The 19,366-nt window shown below is 53.3% G+C and overlaps 3 protein-coding genes across 3 annotated transcripts in view; 2 read left to right on the top strand and 1 right to left on the bottom strand.

Moving 5' to 3' along the window:
• Positions 1 to 1,143: 1,143 nt before the first annotated feature.
• Positions 1,144 to 12,768, top strand: CSUI_005145 (cbs domain-containing protein). The gene is made up of 10 exons (XM_068065324.1): positions 1,144 to 3,809; positions 4,271 to 4,490; positions 5,391 to 5,529; positions 6,121 to 6,714; positions 7,485 to 7,552; positions 8,610 to 8,697; positions 9,304 to 9,368; positions 9,824 to 9,933; positions 10,807 to 10,977; positions 11,365 to 12,768. The coding sequence occupies exons 1-6, from the start codon at positions 1,957 to 1,959 to the stop codon at positions 8,691 to 8,693; spliced, it is 2,958 nt and encodes a 985-aa protein (XP_067922698.1). The 5' UTR covers positions 1,144 to 1,956; the 3' UTR covers positions 8,694 to 8,697; positions 9,304 to 9,368; positions 9,824 to 9,933; positions 10,807 to 10,977; positions 11,365 to 12,768.
• A 1,033-nt stretch (positions 12,769 to 13,801) lies between these two features.
• CSUI_005146 (uncharacterized protein) lies at positions 13,802 to 14,233 on the top strand. Its single transcript, XM_068065325.1, has one exon. The coding sequence runs from the start codon at positions 13,912 to 13,914 to the stop codon at positions 14,173 to 14,175; it is 264 nt and encodes an 87-aa protein (XP_067922699.1). The 5' UTR covers positions 13,802 to 13,911; the 3' UTR covers positions 14,176 to 14,233.
• A 1,162-nt stretch (positions 14,234 to 15,395) lies between these two features.
• Positions 15,396 to 19,366, bottom strand: part of CSUI_005147 (uncharacterized protein) — a gene marked incomplete at its 3' end in the record, with an annotated part of 4,932 nt that continues 961 nt past the window's right edge. Inside the window, exons 3-6 of the mRNA XM_068065326.1 lie at positions 19,180 to 19,336; positions 18,225 to 18,469; positions 16,526 to 17,587; positions 15,396 to 15,608 (exon numbers count right to left, since the gene is read on the bottom strand). Coding sequence (XP_067922700.1) covers positions 15,396 to 15,608; positions 16,526 to 17,587; positions 18,225 to 18,469; positions 19,180 to 19,336 — 1,677 coding nt within the window. The remainder of the gene's footprint in view (positions 15,609 to 16,525; positions 17,588 to 18,224; positions 18,470 to 19,179; positions 19,337 to 19,366) is intronic.

Genomic DNA, 19,366 nt, shown 5'->3' on the forward strand with positions numbered 1-19,366 from the left:
GAGAAACCCATATCTAAATGCAGCCCTGCCAGGCGAAGCCGCGGGGCGCTTTTGGTGTCGCGTGTGGCGGCGTCCGTCTTTTTACGACACGGTTCATGCCCCTGGCATGTACTACAAAAGTATATCTATAGTGTAAACCAGTTCGCTCCAGTCCGAAGCACTCCTCGCACGTCTTACTTAGAGAAACCCGGGATCGTGTGGCATCGTAGGACAATAATCACCACCCCGGCAGTCGCTCCTCTTAAGCGGGCAGCACATCGGCCCCCAATTGGTCAACGCGCGCCTCTTCCCCCCAACTGTGCGGCGCTGGCCACTGCCGCCGTCTCTGCCTGTACTCTGTTCTCACTCCGTGTAAGTCGGTTCTTCAAATCACGTACGCTAATGTCTTAAGCGGAGGGCTGGCTGCTCGGGTAGACATTCGTTCTCTTGGACGCTGTCCCCTCGAGCGTTAAAAATTCTGGGAGTGGGCCTCCCTTGTGCGCATCTCAGGTCGGATTATCATCCTGGACGCATTTTGACAGAAGCTGTGGCTCTGTACCTTTAGGTCTTCTAATGACGCTCGTGCCCGAGGATCGCAGACAGGGGCGAGGACCAGGACCTTTTCTGATAAGCGAGCCGGTGGAACTGTTGTGCGCCTGCCTGTTGTCAGCTGTGGCTTAGGCTTCTTCGGTTCTCACCGGCAAGGCTACTGATTTCATACCCTGAATGCGGCACACCGCAACTGACCGCCGCGCACACATCAAGATCGCTGGCGTGAGGGCGCTGAGTAAAGCAGCGACACCGGGTTGCCCTGCGAATTACCATAGAGGGAAACCTCTCTCTAGCGATAACACCTGATATAAGCTACAGTTTTGTTTGCTAGACTCGCTAGACTAGAAAAGCAGGCAGCACCTCATTTCGGGGCAAGCGGAAGTTCCGAGCCGGAGCTTTCTTCAGATGTCTTGCTAGTTAGGACTGCAGCCGTCAAGCAGCTCGACTTTGCTTTCTCTGTCGCAAGGGTTGACCCGTTCTCGTCGCGTAGTAGTGCCTGCCCCTGATAATCTTTCATGAGCAGCTGAAAGGTGATACAACGGCTTCTAGGTGAAACACCAGCTTCTCAGGCTGAAGCGTGGCTCTGCTGTTACGCCAAGCATCCCTGTCGGTATGAAAGAAGTGCAGCGCGCTGCACTCTGAGTGAAGTCTTTCTTCAGAATTTCTCCTTTCGGAGGTGTTTTTTTCTCTTGGAACGTGACACGGCTCTGAAGTTCTCGACAAACATATTTCGTTGTGATATTTAGCGCGGGCCGACATGTTCCCGGGAGACAGCGCTTGCTGTTTGTTTCCAATGCATGCTAACACACGAACCAGATGAGCGTTGTCCTCCGCAGTCTAGTCTCCTCAGAATCGCTCTCGCCCTTGTACGATAGCCCTTTCATATTCGATGTGCCTTTCCGAGGCACCGCCTTCCGGGAGCAGCGCGCTCCTTTTGTCTGGCGGTGATTGCCCAGGTACGCAGCACGTCACCACTAACGTATTCCCATCGTTGACGCGTCGATCTTAGTGCGTTGTCGCGCTTCCGCAGTGTTTTTCAGGCATTCAGACCGCCGCTGATATCATACACGGGTTTCCTCTCAGGTCCAAAGTGCGGGACCAGGGTGGCGTTCTTCAGCGGCAGACCGGGTGTTTGGCTGTCAACACATCGAAGTTGGGCTGTCGCAGAACTGGTGTACTCGCTTCTCATGCGTGTTGGGCTCTCTGTTCGCGTGTCGGAGAGGAACGCACTGCTGCGTACGCGGCGGAAGGACAGTGACCCCCAATACACCCGTCGCGAAGATATACTGCCAAATCTCTCTTTTTTTTCTACTCTTTGCCGGAGACCGTGGTCTCACTCGTCCGACGAGCCATTCTCTCTTCGGAATTCTGTCCCGACCTTGTTGCCGCCCTTGTCGCTTTCTCCCCTTTGCGGGTCCTAAGGATATGAGGGGCTCGTCACCGTATCGGAGGAGGCAAGCAGGCCCCTCAGTCTCTTCAAGTGGGACGGCCTGTTGCACTTTGGCTTCTTCCCGCCATCGCAGAAAACGGAAACGTAACCCGCGCTTCCCACGCGTTCTTCCCATTCACGGCGGCTTCTTCTCTGAGCGTAGCTCAGCCGTGTCTTACGCCGTTTCCACCTCGGACGCTGATCATTGTTCTCTTCCTGCTTTTTCCTCGACTTGCCCCCGCAAGCCTCGCTGTGAGGCAAATTGCTCTTTCGTTCCCTTCCTTTCTCCCTCTCACTTCTCCGTCTGTTGCGGGAACCGTCCATGTTCTCCTCATGTGTCCGGACTGCATCCTTTCCACCTTCACAGTGAGCATCATAGGTGCTGTTCCTCGTCTTGCGCCGCTCAGTCTTATCCTCGCACTTCATCATTCCCTTGTCATCCCTCCGTCTACCGTCCAGCGCATCCTTCTCAAGCGGCGGTATCCTCGTTTGATGTTTCTTACCTCAGTGGTCGAAGGAGGACTCGAGAGACGCAGTCGAATCACGCTTTCCCGCCCCCCGTCCGGTTCATTTCTTTCGCTAGTGCGAGGAACTTCAAGAGGAAATGGCTGCTGCATCAGGTCCCACCTCTTGCCATGCTTCTCGTGTACATTCTATCGTTATCTCTTCGTCGTGGACCTAGCAGTGACTGTTATTCTTTTCTCTCTTCCGTCTCAGAGGCCCCATCCTGCTCGCCTTGCCTGACCGCTTTTCCGGCTGACAACGACACCGGCACCGCAGATAGTTTCACCACCGCTAAGATCCTTCAGCGTCAGATTATACCCGAGAGGAAACACGCTTGTTTAGGATGGAAGGCGTCTCCCTCCAGCTGGCTAGAGGTGGTAGAGGCCTCACCTGTGTCTTCAGCGGACAGGTACACGCAAGATGCAGTAGAGGGGGAGGAAACAGGACAGAAGAAGGACAGGATGCACGAAGACAGGAGCCGGTCTCATGTTCCTGTCACTCACTCCAAGCAAGGCCACTACTCTCGGCGGAGCGTGTCGCTGGGAGGCACCGAGGTAAATGAGCCGCTGCGGACACAAAATGCAGTGGAGGGCGATACATTAGTGGAGATCCCTACATCAGTGAAACCAAGGACGGAGGGAAGGGATGAGGGAAGCTCGGCAACATCTGCGATGACGCATGTTCGTTCTTCGTATCGCACTCCAGGTACGTTGCCAATTCCGTTCTCAGATTCTCAGGCTTCCTCGTCTCGAGATCCCTCTTCTTCCTTTGAGAAGCCGGTTGCTCGCGATTCCTTTTCTCCTCCATCTTTTTTGTTGTCCTCGTTGCTCTCTATTCCAGTTTCCGATGGGGACGATAGAAAATTCTCCGACGAAGAGGCCAACATGTCTCCTGGAGATCAGCGGTTTCTGTCTCCGGCTGTTTCTTCCTCTTCATCTGCCCGTCTTTCATCTTCTTCATCCACGTGGTCAGATGGAATGACTACAGTCTATATGCCATCGTCGAACCCAGCATCTCGTGTTCGTTCTTCTACTTTCGAAGTGAAGACAAAGTCTCCTTCCACAGCAACGACATCATCCTCTGTCGAGGAGGCATCCGTTTCTCCTTCGTATTTGGATGGCGACGCCTCCATCCCCTCTGGGCGACACACACCGTCGTCTACGTCTCGTCCTACTTATAACGAGAGAGATATCACACCATTCAGGCGTGTGTTCTTCACCCTGATCAGTATTGGGCTTGTTCTTATCGCGGGGCTGGCAAGTGGTCTCACGACGGGTTTTATGGCCTTTGATGAACTGCAGCTCCTTGTCTTGCAAGAGACTGGGGACACGAGGGAGAGAAAACAGTAAGGCAAACGGATACTTGCGTGAAAGCTGTGTTGATGTAGGTAGAATTCTGACTGTGTGAGTAAAAATGTGAATTTATTCCATGTATCTCTGGATAAGCATGTAAACCAATGATCATTTTTGCTCCAAGCGTCGCTTTCAGTTGACCAGCTCCATGCACGGATAGCGTAAGATGATTCAACGTGTCACGGTAATCCTTCTTCCCCTTGTATGTGCTTTTTGGTTTGTTTCGGGGAAATAGTTGCGCCTTCCCGTTCTACTGTGTAGTTCCTCCCCTGCCTCCCAGGCCTACAACTAGGACTCTCGCTAGCGATAGGGACAACCAGAAGCAGGTGTTTTTTTTTTCTTCCTTAGTGGTTCTTTAACTTCTACGAAAATACCTTCCGTATCCTTAAGTCGGTTCACATTCGAACCGCGTCAGTGCCCACTCAGTGATACCTCTGTCTTCTTTCCTGTGCAGAGCAGAAGCTGTCTGCGTAATCGTCCAAGGGAATCGTCACCAACTGTTGGTCACGTTACTCTTATGCAATTCCCTTGCAATGGAGGCTCTCCCTTTGTTTCTCGATCGCCTTCTCACCCCTCTTCTGGCTGTCCTGATCTCTGTCACGGCGATTCTGTTCGTCGGCGAAATCCTACCTCAAGCCCTGTGTACGGGCAAACACCAGCTTGCTATTGCCGCGGTGAGGGACTGTAATAGTCTGAACACTGTCTTAGGTTTTAGATCTCTACAGTTCGCCGACCTTCAACAATCTGTGCAGTGCAGTGTCGCTTGCGCTCACTGCTGTGTGCGGGATGTCTAGTAGCCCCCTATGTGGGGTTGGTTCGAGAGAATCTTTCTGATGTGACAAGAGTTCTGGTTACAACGGGCGCGACATTCATAGCTGTCGAGCGAGACCCGTGGTGTCTACTAGGGTGGTGGGTTTGGCTCTGCCGCGACTACAGATCTCTGACTGTTCTCCAAGATACAGAAAAGGGTCGCTGAACAGATGAGGCCCGCAGTGTCTTTCTTTCGCGGAGAGTCGACTTACATCAGGAGAGAGTCAACAACCACTGATAGCGGGAAAGCTGTCGCTATGCGCCGGTGAACATGCGGCGGGTGCCTCTCAGTGTACTGGTCATGGGCCGTTCGTTCGCTGGGTAGTCAGACGAAGCCAGCGTGGCATCGGATGTGTCTTGATCATGGAGAACCAGCTGTGTATCTCTCTGTCTCGGCTCCTCTCTGAATGTCGTGATACTCTGGGCGGAGGTTCTCTTTCGAAGCACGTGTGTCGTTACCGGTAATGCGTAGGCATGTGCGGTATTCTATTGCTCTGTCCGCGTGGCTGGCTAACGCCTTCCTGTACGGAGACAGGTGCACGGGGCCGTGAGGGGCGTAGGAGACAACTGTCCGGGTCGTTCCTGGTCCTTCCCTTGCTTGTGTGCTCAGTCAGCCCATCAAAAACACCCCAGATAAGCAAAGCTAAGCTCGTACATGAAGAAGGTCAAGTGCATGTAAACCCACAGGAGCAAAGGAAAGGGTTTTTGTTCCTCCCCCCTCCTGGTCATTACTTGGCATTGTCTTCTGTTCGCCTTCCTTTCAGGCAATGGCCCCCGTGGTACGGCTTTTCTTGTTTGTCTTCGCCCCTCTGGCCTTTCCTATCAGCAAGCTGTTGGACCGCTTCCTCAGCACAAAGGAGCGCTCCAACCTATATGCTCGGTCTCACCTCAAGGCACTGATCGGTCAGTCTTTCGAATGTGCGCGGGTAGCCGATCTGAAGCTCCTGGGCGCACTGCGTCACATCGAAATCATGTTTTCGTGTGAACCCCAGTCGAAGAATGTGTGGGATTGTTTTCTTCGGCTGAGCGGAAACCACTGGTGTCGGGTTTGTTGACTTTCGAAAAAGCTAGAGCAGTTTACAGACTTACGTCAGTTCGTTCGCGGACGTGAAAGTGCAGGCAGGGACCAGGTGAGGTGCCACCTGAGCGGCTAGGCGCGGTGCACGTGCAGGGTGGAGTTTTGCACACATGACCGGCAGTACACGCCCTGGGGACTTACAAGCAGAAGATAAGCGCAACATTGCGTTGGTCCGCTTGCCCACAAGCTGTCCTTGCAAAAGGCTACGTGGCTCACCTCGTGCTTTCAACAGTTCCGCTCCACTGCCGATATATCTCCGGAGAGCACCGTACATCTTGGTATGTTCAGAATTCTGTAAGTTAGTTGGTTAGTCATGAGCTGATGTAATGCACAGAATGATGCTCTGAAGAGAAGCGGTGGGATACCGTGACGCCTGGATGAATCACGTCAGAACCTGTCGTCATCTGTCTTCTCAGGGCTTCACCAGCGAGATCGACACCGTCCTCTTCTGCTGCACCACCACCACCACCATTTAGACACGAAGGATGAAGCCCAGCCCCCTCAGTCGTTTCACCCGCCAGCTTTCCCCACGACCCGTCGATCACAGTCTTCCCTTCTTCTGGATCGTTTGTCTCCCTCGTGCCGCCCCGCCGTGTCCGATGAGAAGAAGCCCAACACTTCAGCCGACGTAATGCAGAATGACGGGACAATAGTAGAGAGGACTCCTACAGAGCAGATGCAAAGAACCGACAGCCGAACAGGTTCGCGCGAGAGAGGGGACGGCTCCAGCAAAACGGAGATGGAGAAGCATCAGGGACCACAAACTGACGACGGCCTCGCCGGGTCTTCCCGAACGAGACACCATGCAGAACGACCAGAGAGAGGTGGAGAGAGAGTGAGCGGGGAAGAAGGTACTTCTGCCACGGAGAGCGACCATGCGGCGTCCGACAAGAGAGACAGAACCGAGAAGGAGACGGCTGAAGAAGGTTATGACATCCAGTGGAGGGTGACAAGAGAGGAGATGGACGAGGCAGTTGGCCTGCATCGTGATGAGGTTCTTATTATGCAAGGTGAGCGGACGTTGAGATCCGTCTGTCTTCGTCACTCCAACGGCTTCTGTCTCCATGTTGCTGAGTCTCCCAGCTGGCAGCAGACTCTCTGTATGCATGGAAATTTGTACGCCATGAAAGCTCACGCCAATCGCCCTGTCAACAAGCCTTGCGGACGAACAGCCCTCGACAGAGCCGCCAGGCAGGCACAGGACGTATATGTATGTAAAGCTACCTAAGAGGACTGTATGCCGCACATATGCCGTCTTCCGTAGACAGCTGAATCTTAGCTTACTGTACACTTGTAGGCATAGTGTTTTAAACCGTATGTCTGCAGCGGGCGTTCAATTTACGGCTAAGTGGTTTCTCGGTGGCATGTCGGTCGCTGAGAGACGTTTGGTTTCTTTCAGGTATCCCTGTTCGGCACTTCGGCTGTCTCCCCGTGTACGTAGCTTCTTCATACGACTACATGGCAACCCCTGTGCTTCATTACGGACAGCGCGGACGCTCTTGTCTCAACCTTTCGTGCTCTTCCTAAATAAGTACGTGACGTCTGTGTTCTTTCCGACTTCTGTGCTTCGGAACTTTTGTCTTCTTTCCCATCGACTCCCCATTTCGCAGTGCACGAAAGCGGTTTAGAATCGCTTTATTCGGGTTGTTTAGACGGCAACACATCTCTTCGCGGCCGCAGCGGAGGACTAGCCGCCCCTCGTTCGATTCTTCCCGGGAACTTCCCAACTGCGGCGCTTTGTTGTCCTGGCTGGTGTTTTCCAAATGACATCGTCTCTCAGGCGCACTGGACATGGCATGCAAGAGCATCTGCGACTTTATGGTAGCCCTCGAGGATGTCTACATGCTTGTAGGTCCCCGAGACAAGGACTTTCGTTAGCTAGCACGCGGTGCAGGCCTCCGGTCGCTACTGATGACACTACGCAGATTTATGCATGATTTATGCAGGCTCTTAGCTTTGTTCTGTTTTCTACCTTTAGGAGTGCTACAGGTGTAGCTATCGGCAAGTCAGCTGTATAAAAACTTGCACATCCTATCAACATTAGTGTTGAATCGTCTGCAGAGAACCCGACTCCTTGAATGAAAATAAACGCGATGTTTTCTCCCTTGACGCTGATAAAGTACACTACGTCACAATGCCACGGCAGTTGTAACCCGTTTTCATCCGTGGATTTGGCTGACTGAAGGAAAGCAATAACAACGACAAACTCTAGGCCCTCGGCTGAATAGAAATCCTGAACGCGCGCGCAGTAGGTACAGTCCTATTTGATTTTCTAGCCCACTGTGACAGGGAGTTTCCCAGCGCGTGCGAACTGATGATGATGTGGGCCACGACTGATCTAGTTTCTCACAGAAGAGAAACGTACTCTCCAGGGGACGGCGGGGAACGAGTGACATACATGGTGGGTGCATGCACTATACGGACAACTCCCTGTCGGATAGCGTTCTTGGTTGTATTTACGAGTGCCCGCAGTAGTCGCAGACCTTATCATTGATCGGTAGCTAGGGGGCTTCGCGGTCTCTGTTTTCTTGATCTGCTAGCGGATTGGGAACACGTCAGTCAGGCCATTTTGCCTGTCTTGTCCAGATACATCTTTTTTCTTTATTATACCATCCATCTAAGCATGTCACGAGCCCTAGGGAAGCTAGAGACGCCGTCTGTGTACAGTTATAGAGGGATGGAGAGAAGGTCTGCTGAACGCATTTCGGCCCTCAGAACAGCTGAGGAACAAACGAAGGAACCCCTTCATTGGAGCCGAGCACCTCGCGAACGGAGGTGGTGACACTGCGGATAGGCATCCATTGACTGTCGAGACAAACCAGATATCACGTAAGTCTTATCAACCTTTGTCCTAATTGCACTCTTGTCGTTTTCACGGAGCTCGTTGCATGTTTTCTTGTCGCAGGATTGCTCCCTGCGCCTGACAAGGGAGGTTCTTGTAGACATCCTCAGGAGAGGACACTCTCGCATTCCCGTGTACGAAGGGTAAGGTTGTCACATTCTCTTCCTAGTGCATACCTGAGGGAGTGCCCGCTTGCTGCGTCACTCTGAATGAGGGAGGCGGGCGATCCGCGCTTACCTCATCTGATCCTTGGCTCTCACGTTTAGGAATGCTGTACAAACTGATCGGAGGATTTAAATCGCACCTGTGCTGAATAGTTTTCTGAACGCTAACACGGGAGACGATCACGTGTAATTCCTGGATTCCACGATCTAGCCAATCTCGCGCCACTAATGGTATCGCATCTTGCGGAAGAGAGCCTGATACTTTCCATCGTTCCTCTTTCCGGCTGATGAATCATGTCCCGACCCGCCCGTTCGTTTTTCGTTGATGATGTGCTGGAGGACGAAGGCCTGTCAGTCGGAAGTGATAATATATACATGTTCCAGCTCTTTAAGTATAAGTGCGCCCGGATATACATACAGTCAGTTATCTTGGCGTACTTTAAGAAACTGGCGGGGCCTACAGGCCGGTCGAAAGAGATAGGAAATCCATGCCTGCTCAAGCAACTTGACCATCGCAGGGCTGACTTTCCATGGGCTGACTTTCTCTCGGCTTGGCGATTCTTGCTGTCTTGTGAATTTGTGCGTGCGCTCAGACGGCGTTCAAATGTCCGAGGTGTTCTCCTGGTGAAAAGTCTTATTCTCATCGATCCTAACGCCGGTGAGTGTGCGCCATGTTGTATGGTCGCCACCTGTCAGGGTGTACCTTCATCTAGATTGATACATGGATACATGGATAATTCAGCTCATACATTACGCACATTGACAGTCGTCACGCACAACCATCCATTCGCATACGAGATACATTCTATTGTAAGATGTTCAACTCATACACGTAGCCCTTGGATATACAGGGCAAATGACCCCAAATCAAGAGCTTTGGGGTCGCTGGTCCTCTGCTGAAGGAAAGGACAGTCTTTGCTTGGTGGAAGAAACAGCTTTTTCTGTCTTCCTTCCTTTAGGTACCCTAGTTTTGCTTGTCCTCTTCTGCCTTCCAGCCCTCTTCTTGCGCGTCAGGTTGGGTTTGAACAGAAGTGCATGGAACACGCATCCCGACACTGTTGCGATGTTTGTCGTCTACCGCTTGAAAACGTACTCTTTTGTGTGACCTTCCAGGAGTGCGAATTCGGGACCTGATGCGTGGGAGGGCTTTCAGGCGACTGTGCACTCCCCTCTTCATATCGCCGTCAGTGAATCCATACCAGCTCCTCAATGAATTCCGAGAGGTAGGGTTCGTGTATGCGTATAGACCAACGCTCGTCTCTTGCGTATCAGCGGTGAGACCCTTCTTTGCACGCTCCGCGCGTAGGTATTGAGTGGAGACTGAAACGCGCCGGTTAGCGAGTCTTTTTTTTCTAAAAGTCGTTTGCTCTTTGCCAACTACCTACATTCTTACTCGATTTCGTGTCCCGTTACTTCTTAACACGTGTAGAGACACCGGTACACCTTCTCTGTCTCTTCCGGGTATTCCGCTGCACGAATGAAAGCTGTTCTCAATGCCTTGGCAAAAAGTAGGATGTTCCAAGCTTCTTAGAATGCGCTGGTGTCTCCAGCACTTCTCGAGTACGTGAGCATGAATAAGCAACAGGCAGGACACGTCTATACACATATGTCACGCGTTCTGGTCACGACGACAGGTGTCGTGGCTCTGTTGAGAAATTACAGGCACCTCTAAGGGTTTGAACCAAGCACATACACCGGCAATGAGATGTGTTCTGCTTCGCACTTCGTCTCCTCAGTGATGCTGTTGCTATGTCGCTTACGTGGGTTGGCTCCGCCGCCACTGACAGCCAGTGCGCATGCTAGTGCACTGGTATTCTTTTGGGGGGTCTACAGAGTGGTCCTCTGTCTCCTGTGAGAGCAAAAGGGCTAGTCAGTACCTGCAACTTCTCTTGGCTGAGCACGGCTGTGTCTTATATCCCGAGGGCACGTCCCGGAGAGCCTTTGCTTCTTTGTTTCAGCGGACTCGTATATTCATTCTCTCGCGTCGCATGTATTATCTTACACCGACCAACGAGATGCGCTCTCAAACACTAATTCCTAGGGCTGTATAACAGTGTAGCGACGTGGTGCTTGGTGTTCTGCCTGTCTGAATCCAGGGCCGATGCCATCTCGCCTTCCTCACGCACGAGGTAGCGGCGTACCAGCGCGCCTGGGAGCAGAACGTGGACGTACCTCCTTCGGCAAACCTCCTCGGCATTGTCACGCTTGAGGACGTGATTGAGGAGCTTATTCAAGAAGAAATCATGGATGAGTTTGACAAGAGGCTTGTACGCAGAGCATTCATATTGTCTATCCCCTCGGGGCTGTACTAGCGGTGTAGGCCCATCCGCATTCTACTTGGGTCACAGTGTCGGCGGCAGGACAGTTTCGTTTTTCTTGACGATTGTGACAATCAGAGGACACTTGGCCTCCAAACGGCTTTCGAACAAGACGCACATACCGGGATATCAGGTGTAATGGAGCGTCGTATGCACCGGTCATTCCGTGATCATTTGTGTGTATGGGTGTTAGTGTCCTCCGTGCCATTGTTTTTTCTGTTCTCGTCTCCTTAATTGTCGTTAGACGGTTCGCTGCTTGCTCTGTCTTCGGCTCTTTTCTTTCACATGGTGCCACTAGAACAACGTCCTACGGAATGCTTTCTCTTTGTTTTCAAGGCGTGCGAGCACCGGTCTGTACTCCATGGCCACTTCTCGGCGAGCAGCTGCGACTCCGGGTTACTCCCCTCGTCACTACCTCCTTCAGGGTCGTATTTCCCCGGCTTGGATTCGACGGAGTTCATTCTGTGCCACCGCACCCACTCGAAAGGAGCGTCGTTTTCTCCTTCGATGTCAGAAAGACGGAGTGACAATTGTTTCCCTTCGCGATCAAAGGACATCATTCGTTTTGCTTCTCTCGCGGATACGGATATCGAGCGCAGAAACGCACACATGCGAAGGCTCAGAAAGGGCAGTTCGTCCGTCACTTCGCCTCATCGTAGAGGGACAGATTTCACGGGGGAGATGTTCTCCAACGAACCAGGAAACGTAAAATTTGACTTCCCACCTTCTCGAAGGACAAGTGGCGTGAGTCCACATGAGCAAAAAAGTCGTAAGTCTTCATCCGACATTCGTTTCTCCTCGCGAGGCGACACAAAGCGCGATGAGCATCAATCGTCGTTAAGTCAGTTGGAGGACGCTTCGGAGGCTGGACGAGGAGGTGTGGAAGTAAAGGAGTCGGAGAAAAGAACAAGTGATGATTCCGAAGACAAGAGCGACCGGAAAGGGGTAGTCTCCGGGGTTAACGTCGGCAGAATCATGACGTCCGGGGACCTTCATCTTTCACGAACGACGAAATCTCGAAAAAGGCCTGAGCGCAATGGCCCCAGCCGCGGGAAGCAGAGATCACCCGGCGGCCAGGCAGGAGAAGCAGATTCCACCGTTGATCAGAGTGCCTGTGCTGGTTCAGACCCCTTGAAGTCTGGTAGTCGATCTGGAATGCAGCAGAGCCACCAGGAGCCGTTCCGCTCTTCAGGCTCTCTCCCTCTCGCATTATCGTACCCAGAGGCGGATGGAGAAAGTTCAGACATAGGCCCCGGGCTGATTCAGCCACAACCTATCAGTGAGAGGAAGTCAAAAGAGTTGCGTGCTCCTTCAGCTGAACCACCGGTGAAGAAAACGCCGCGAAGAATACTGTACAGAGGCCGGTCGTATCTAGCCTCCCTTCCTTCAGCGCTCTGCTCCTTGGATTCTGGAGCGCGACAAGTGGGCCCGAATCTCGAAGCGACAGCAGATGCTTTGCCTTCGGTGTGGTGCCCGAACAGCGCAGACGGGATCGGTAGTCACGTGGAGGCGAGGCCTCCTACTCGTATACGAGATCGGAGACGATGTTTCACTTGGGCCGTGCGTCCTCGCTGGAGAAGCGAAGTGGGGACAGCGTCTTCTTCCGTCTTTCTCGAGCCATCAAGCACACGGGATGCGACACCCGGCTGCCACAGAGAGGTTAGAGCAACAGAAACATCAGGGAGTGCAGTGTCAGGATCTCAAACCATAAAGGGAGAGAGAAACTCCGATGTGCAGTGACGCAAGTACCTATAGAGAGGTAACACACCACCACGGGCAGAACCGAGGGCCCGCTGCGCGCCGCGCCGGCATCAGTCCGGGGTGGCAAGAAGTACAAGGAGAGGCGGAATCTAGCCGGACGGTAAGTGAGGAACGCAGATGATGGAGGGAGTTTAAGTGAAAGAGGTACTGAGGAGGAGCGTGTCGGAGTTTACCGAGGCGAGGACAGAAGGAAGAAGAATTCGACGTAACTCGGTTCAGAATGGACAAGATACAGGGAGGTGGTGAAAGAGCATTAAGGCCCGCCGGGGGCCTGGGAACACGTTCATGTGTTCTCTGGACGGACTCTGGTAGAACGCCGGAGTTCCTCTCATTCCTCGGAGTCAGGGGCCGTGGGGTTCGTAAGGGGCCTTAGGAGCCGTCAGTTCCACTGTGGGAGCACGCCACGAAGACTAGGGTTGCATATCCGGGGGTGGGCTCCTTGGGAAGCAAGCAGGATCTGGCCTAGGTTTCGCGAAAGATTGACTGCCCGTAGCCTCCGGCAGTGTGAGCGCCCCCAGAGAGGACACGTCAAATCGGGTGGGAGGAAGCCAGCAGCTGCACGCTGTTGGTTTTGCCGTGGGCCGCGTGGCGGGACTTTTCGGGATGCTGCGGAAACGCAGTATCGTCTCTAGTGTGGTAAGAAAAGACTGTGCGCGAGTGCAGTTGCGTCCGGTATGCTCGCGGTGCTTTTTTTCAGCCCGTGTGCGTCTTCTTCGTAGGTGAACGGACTGTACTTGAACAAGGCACTGACCAAACGGTGTCGCAGCAGGGGCCTGCATCAGGTTTTGTTGAGAAGGGAAATCTGCTGACAGAACTACAGGAAACTCACTAGTTTTTTCCGCCCAATTGCAGCAACAAGAGAGGGGTCTTCTCCTCTCCGAAAAGAGCTACCCCCTGCAAGGCGTCTGGTGATAGGTAATGTGGGCTCTGAGGGCCCAGTATTCCTTCTAACGGCAGCCGATCGTCATTAAACGAGCAAAACGAACCGGGTGTCAGACAGGAGCACCGCAGCGTGGAAACTCCGAGTATCTATTCATTCCTCGATAGGCTCTTGACCGAAATGGCTCGCGCCGCAGCGGTTCTTCAGCGCATGTAGACGGGCAGCAGACAGCGTGACATTCCATGGAGCCTCTCCGCAATATTCAGGATCTTACCGGATTAGCTCAGCAACTACTGCAAGTTGACCAGTCGCGCGAGGAAACTGAGAGGTTAGCGCCGACGCTGATGTCGAGGTCAGCGTCTTCAGTTGCAGTCTCAGACTCGCAGCAAACTCCTCCGCTGTCACAGGTGCCCCTAGGGCCCCGTTGTCTGCGGCAAGTTACTTTCAGTTTCGGCACGAGTTTGTGCATCGGGAGAGAGCTGTTATCCGCTACAGGATCGAACTAGGCAGCTGCTATGGCGCTCGCGCTCTCGTCTCGGAGGGCGAGCTGCTCTCACTCTTTCTACATCACCTTCAACGGAGGGCGGTTTACCATGCTGCAGTGTATCGGTGTGAGGAGCTTTTTGTGCATCTTCTGCCAGAACCGCTGAGACTGTCTTCTTCAAATGCGGTGTTGGTGACAGGGCAGTTACTTCAGGACTAGCTTTGCGAGTCCTGTCAGCACTGCTTGTCGGGCTGATACCTGCACACTGCTACACCGTCCCTCCACCGATTTCTATAGTGTCTCAACGCGGCTACAGGGGAAGCAAAGGTGCAGCTACCTGTCTGTATGGGTTGCCATACCACCAGCGCCGGTGCTGGCTAGTTACGTCTCGTGCCCGCCCTCTGTGGCAGGGAGAAGGTACATGTTCAGACGCCGTTCATAAATTACGAGCCCAACGATTGATTCGCAGCGAATGCAGAATCACGTGTGAGCAGTTGAAAAGGTCGCTACGCCTTTTTTTTACTTAGGGGCTCCGAGACGTCTGCTCCATACCTGCACGAATACACTGTGGTCAGGAGTTTGTTCTAAGGTGCCCGCTTGTTAGCGAGAGGGCATTCAGACCGGAAAGGATGAAAGCATAGCAGTCTGTTCGAGCCTAATAATGAAGAGCAAGAGCCTTGGCGTGAGCCACTCTGCTCTTAAGTGCGGGGTTACCGAGACGGCGCCGGAGTGAAGAATGGAATGCGCACTCCGAACTGGCAATATTCCGCCAACGACGAGCACAAATACCGTTTCAGTCTCCGGTTGCTGTGGCCTTCTTTTTGCCTTTCGGATGTTCTGGCGACGGGGGATGTACATCGCCGCCGACCGGTGCTCCGGGCCGTACACCTGCAGGAAAAAGACTGGCTTCCATAGAACTCTTGTATTTCAAAACCCAAAGGTATACGTAAGACCCTCGAGCGGACACAATGTTGACTACTGTGAAATGTATCGTCGGGCGAGACAACGACGAACGGTCCGGTTGCGTTCAATACTATAAGCCCACAGCATTTTCAGCATCAAAAGTAAGGCAAGATCTGTGCTCGAGGGTTGCTCTTGGAGGGCCCCCCGACAACCAACTCTACTTGCTGCTTGCTGGCAGCCTCAAATCCCAGCGTGTAAAGACACGCTGACACGGACGGTCATGAGTCTGTACGCTGTAGAGCGCAAATCGGTATGCGTATTCCCCGCGTGCTTGTAGCTCTACGAGTAACCCCTGCCACTGGTACCGGGGGCGGGTTGCTTGGCGAACCATACGCTCTTACATTGCAGTCTGAGAATCCGAGCTTCCTTGACGCGGATGAACCTTTGTCCGTCCAGGGATATGTCAAAGGCCGCCAGCACGGTGTCGTCAGGAACAGCCTGCTGCTCTTCCTCTGGAGTAAGAGGCGGGAGGGAGAGAGAAGGAGTGACCACCTACATCACAACGGGCAGTACATAAGACAGCAAAGTAGGTCGGGCATACGCAAAAAGACTATATTACATCGGAGGCCGCGACATCAACCACGTGCTGCATGCTTGGGGGACACCTCTCAGGCAGAGACACATGTGCAGTCTCACGCCTGCAAGTGGATGAGGTTCAACTGCAGAGGAATTGTCTACTGACGGAGAGAGGCGAAGCCAGATGCACACCCAATGCTTGCCTAAAAATGGCGTGTACGGTTCAGCGAAGCTCAAACGACTCTGGACGATAGCGGATGCACACAGGGTCAATCAGGCTCCCTTCCCGTGTTGTTTTCCATTTGGCTGACGGCGCATCAGGTGACACCAGGAGCCAAAGAAGAATACCAACTAAACAACAACCCACGCTGCCAGGACTGAAGGAGCAATGGGAGACAGGCCGGATCTGCAACCAAGGAGCTTTTTTTCGGCTGAGAGGTGTGACTGTCTAGAGGGAGCGCCGAAAAAAGATCAACATTGTCTCCCTTGTGCCGGAAACCCGCATGTACGCGTACGTTACCCTATATATTTTTGAATGGCACACAAGTTCAGAAAGCGGGTTGCCAGTGGGCACCGCCCTCCCAGCGATTGTACGTTGGGTCCGAGACACAGCGTGAGCACGCTTCGACCTGTTTTTCTGATGAGCGAGAAATCAATGGTCAAATACGAATGCGAGCGCGCTTGGGCTTCCATGTGTGCCAAATTGGAACGACTAGCCAACTATATAGGTGAGGGTAGCAGATGGATGTACGGATATGCGGTGGGCTAAGTAGCCGGGCAAAGCTGGATTGTGGCCGGAGAAGACTAGACAAAGTGTCCGAGGTTCATATAGGTGCTTCGAAACTGGCGGCTGAACGGACACGATCTACACAGCGTCGCTGTCGCCACTTCACCTCCAAAGAGGAATTATTCCTGTTTTCGTCAGCGTTGTCGGGGCTGGTGCCATCTGATTTCTCCGACTTCTTGGTTTTGGCGGTCGCACCGCCAGCACCGCCGGACGGCACTCCGCCTCTTCCAAAGTCTCGATTATTTGCTCCCCCCCCCCCTTTGGCTTCTCCCCTCTCACTTCCTGCATTCCCAGCTGGACCAGCTGCAACAGCCGAACCCCCGCCTGGAGTAGTTGCTTTACCTCCTGATTTATTTTTCGTGCCTTGCGGCATCCCGGCTTTTCCCCTTTGGCCATCACCTGCACCCCCTCTCGGTACCCCGGTTTTTTTTTTCGTGCGACTGGGGTCCGGAAGAAGCATTAGAGGTTCACGGTTCAACACTACGTCTGCGTCAAGGTATATCACCTTAGCTACTGCTTCGTGCGGTATCTCGGGAGCATCGTCTGCTGATGTGGCTACCCCGAGGGCACCGTCCGTCATACCGTGCGGACTCTGACATACGGTTTCGCCTCCAGGCATCAGGGCTCGAGACTGTGCTTGATTAGGCAGGAGCTCATCTTGTGCACAGGAGGCAAGGAAGGCACTCGCAGCTGGAGAAGGGTGTAGGAGAGTGAGGCGCACTTTGGCGCTGTTTGTTGCAATGCCTGACTGTAAGTAGACCACGAGGTGCGTCTGAGGGGCGAGCGTGCCTTCCAGGTCGGCTTCAAAAAGCTCTCCCGTTTCTGACACTGTGTAAGCAAGCACGCTCGCCGTTGTCAAGTCGCTGCGATAATACGTGAAAATAGCTGCATTTTGACTGAACACCTGGCGGTTAAACGAAAGGAACACGGAGACCTGGTTTGTTGTGTCCGTCTCCGACGGCAGAGCCTCTCCCTCGGGAGTGCAGGAAGAAGCGGAGCCCGACTGGCTCGTCCCGGTCACCAGTTCCGAGGAGTTCGAACTTTCATTCTTAATGCTTCGAGGCTTTTCTCCAGGCTGTGTTTCCATGTTACCGGACCACTGCGTCAGTCGGTGTGACCCGTTATCAGCTGGTAGGTCGTCAGCGACTTGGCCGATGGCAGCATGGTTCTGAGATGAACAGCAAGAAGACCCGAAGCTGGCCAGACAGTCGCCGTTGTTTGAAGATGTCTGCATCTCCTTGGACAGTGGTTTTTTGTCTATCGCAGATAACAGGATAGACGTTCCCGGAGCGGGTACGAGTACAGTAAGTAAGCTTTGCTAGGCCCTGTCGCGTGAAGCATATCCACCCAGGACGACTTTCTGTCTTCATTCCAGTCCGAAGTGTTTCTCAACATGAAAGCTTCCTGCTGAAATCATGATAGCATCATTCTAGCAGAAGTAACAGCTCCAGTGGCTATCTATTTTAGCGTAATGCCTTCGCAGAAGGCACAAAGGCCCCTGAGATCCGTTGCAACCGCGAGCCTCACACAAACAGCGAGCAGTTTTTCCCCCAGCTGCCAAAGATATTACTTTCACAGAGAGACACAATACTTCTGTGCCTGCCATCGGTGCACAGCCAAGCCTCCGAAAGCAGCAGAACATCGTGAACTCACGCGCCACACCAATCCAAGATCTGATACGGGGTGGCAGCCCACATGTTCCATGGTGTACAGGGGGCGCGCGCGAAACTATACATCAACTGAGTCCTTTTCCAACAGTCACCAGAGCATGAATCTGGAAAGGCACTGTAAAGGCTGGGGCCTACCAGTGCTTTCTGGGGAGGAAGGAAAAAGTAGACCTGCTGCGTTGCCGCATCCAAATGTGCGGGCAGGATCTCTTCGGTATCGTCAGAGTAACGAAGAAGGACGCTTGTATCGTCAGACTCAAAGCACTCGCTGGCCTGTATGTACACCTTTGTGGCACGGTCGCTTGAGCCCACGCTGGGTACCACACCCATCACCTTGATGTCGACGACTCGTAGTCTGTGGGGCTGACCCGTGAAATGGATGCCTTGAAGCACGACAGAGACACGAAGTATCCCGAGAGAAAGGAAGGAAGGATAAATCGTTCTCTGAAGCAAAATACGACAGAGAGAGCTGCATCCAGATCCTTATTCTGCGCCACGGGCAGGTGCTCTGTACAGTTGCTTCTGTGGAGCCTGTCTGTGACTTTTGAAGTCTTCGTAACCTGTCTGAGCTAGGATTCGCTATCTTCTCTCTGCTTGTTCGATTTGACGTGCTTGTACTGTCACAGCGTTCGAAAGTATCTTCCGCAGCACTGCCTGACTACCGGACTGCTGAAAGTTGGCCGCGGCTCCCAGTCCTCCCAGCTCGCAGTCACCAGTTCAAGACCCTCTGCTGCTTGCCCCGGTACCTTCGGCAATCTTTACGGGAAGCGGCGTTGTTGCTGCCGGACACACACGGTATTGCAAGTGTTGTCCACCTCAAGCACTCTTGATGTCACACAAACTACAACTATGCTGCTATCCTTCCATCAGTTCGTTGAAATACCTGGTTCGAAACGACGTTNNCCAAGCAAAGCGAACTCGTGGTTGAGAATCTTGCATTCCACTCTAGTTTCCTCTGTTTGACCTTGGCCTGCCAGAACGCCTGTGCTTCGGGCCTCGCGGTTTGTAGTGAGTCTAGCACAGATGACCACGGGTCCAAGCTACCACCGTAATCATCCTGGCCGTTTGTTGTCGCCCGCCCCCCCCCNNGTACCGTTAAGAGCAACGTCGACGAACGTCTCAAAGTCCTCGAGCACCATCTCGTCGAGAGCAGGCGATATGCACTGAACTGCAAGCGTCTCGGGCGCGCGTTTGCCCGCGTGTTCCCTGCCGCTTTCATCTTTGGGTGAAGTGGCCTCTACAGCTATAACCTTCGCGGGCGCGAAGACGGAGAAGGAAAA

This window comes from Cystoisospora suis (assembly GCF_002600585.1).
Source record: "Cystoisospora suis strain Wien I chromosome Unknown contig_2474, whole genome shotgun sequence".
NCBI lineage: Eukaryota > Apicomplexa > Conoidasida > Eucoccidiorida > Sarcocystidae > Cystoisospora > Cystoisospora suis.

Coding starts and splice junctions, on each gene's coding strand:
- CSUI_005146 (XM_068065325.1), top strand. CDS start 13,912: ATGGAGCCTCTCCGCAATATTCAGGATCTTACCGGATTAGCTCAGCAA.
- CSUI_005145 (XM_068065324.1), top strand. CDS start 1,957: ATGAGGGGCTCGTCACCGTATCGGAGGAGGCAAGCAGGCCCCTCAGTC. Junction 4,491..5,390: donor ACCAGCTTGCTATTGCCGCG/GTGAGGGACTGT, acceptor CCTTCCTTTCAG/GCAATGGCCCCCGTGGTACG. Junction 7,553..8,609: donor TCGAGGATGTCTACATGCTT/GTAGGTCCCCGA, acceptor TTCTTGTCGCAG/GATTGCTCCCTGCGCCTGAC.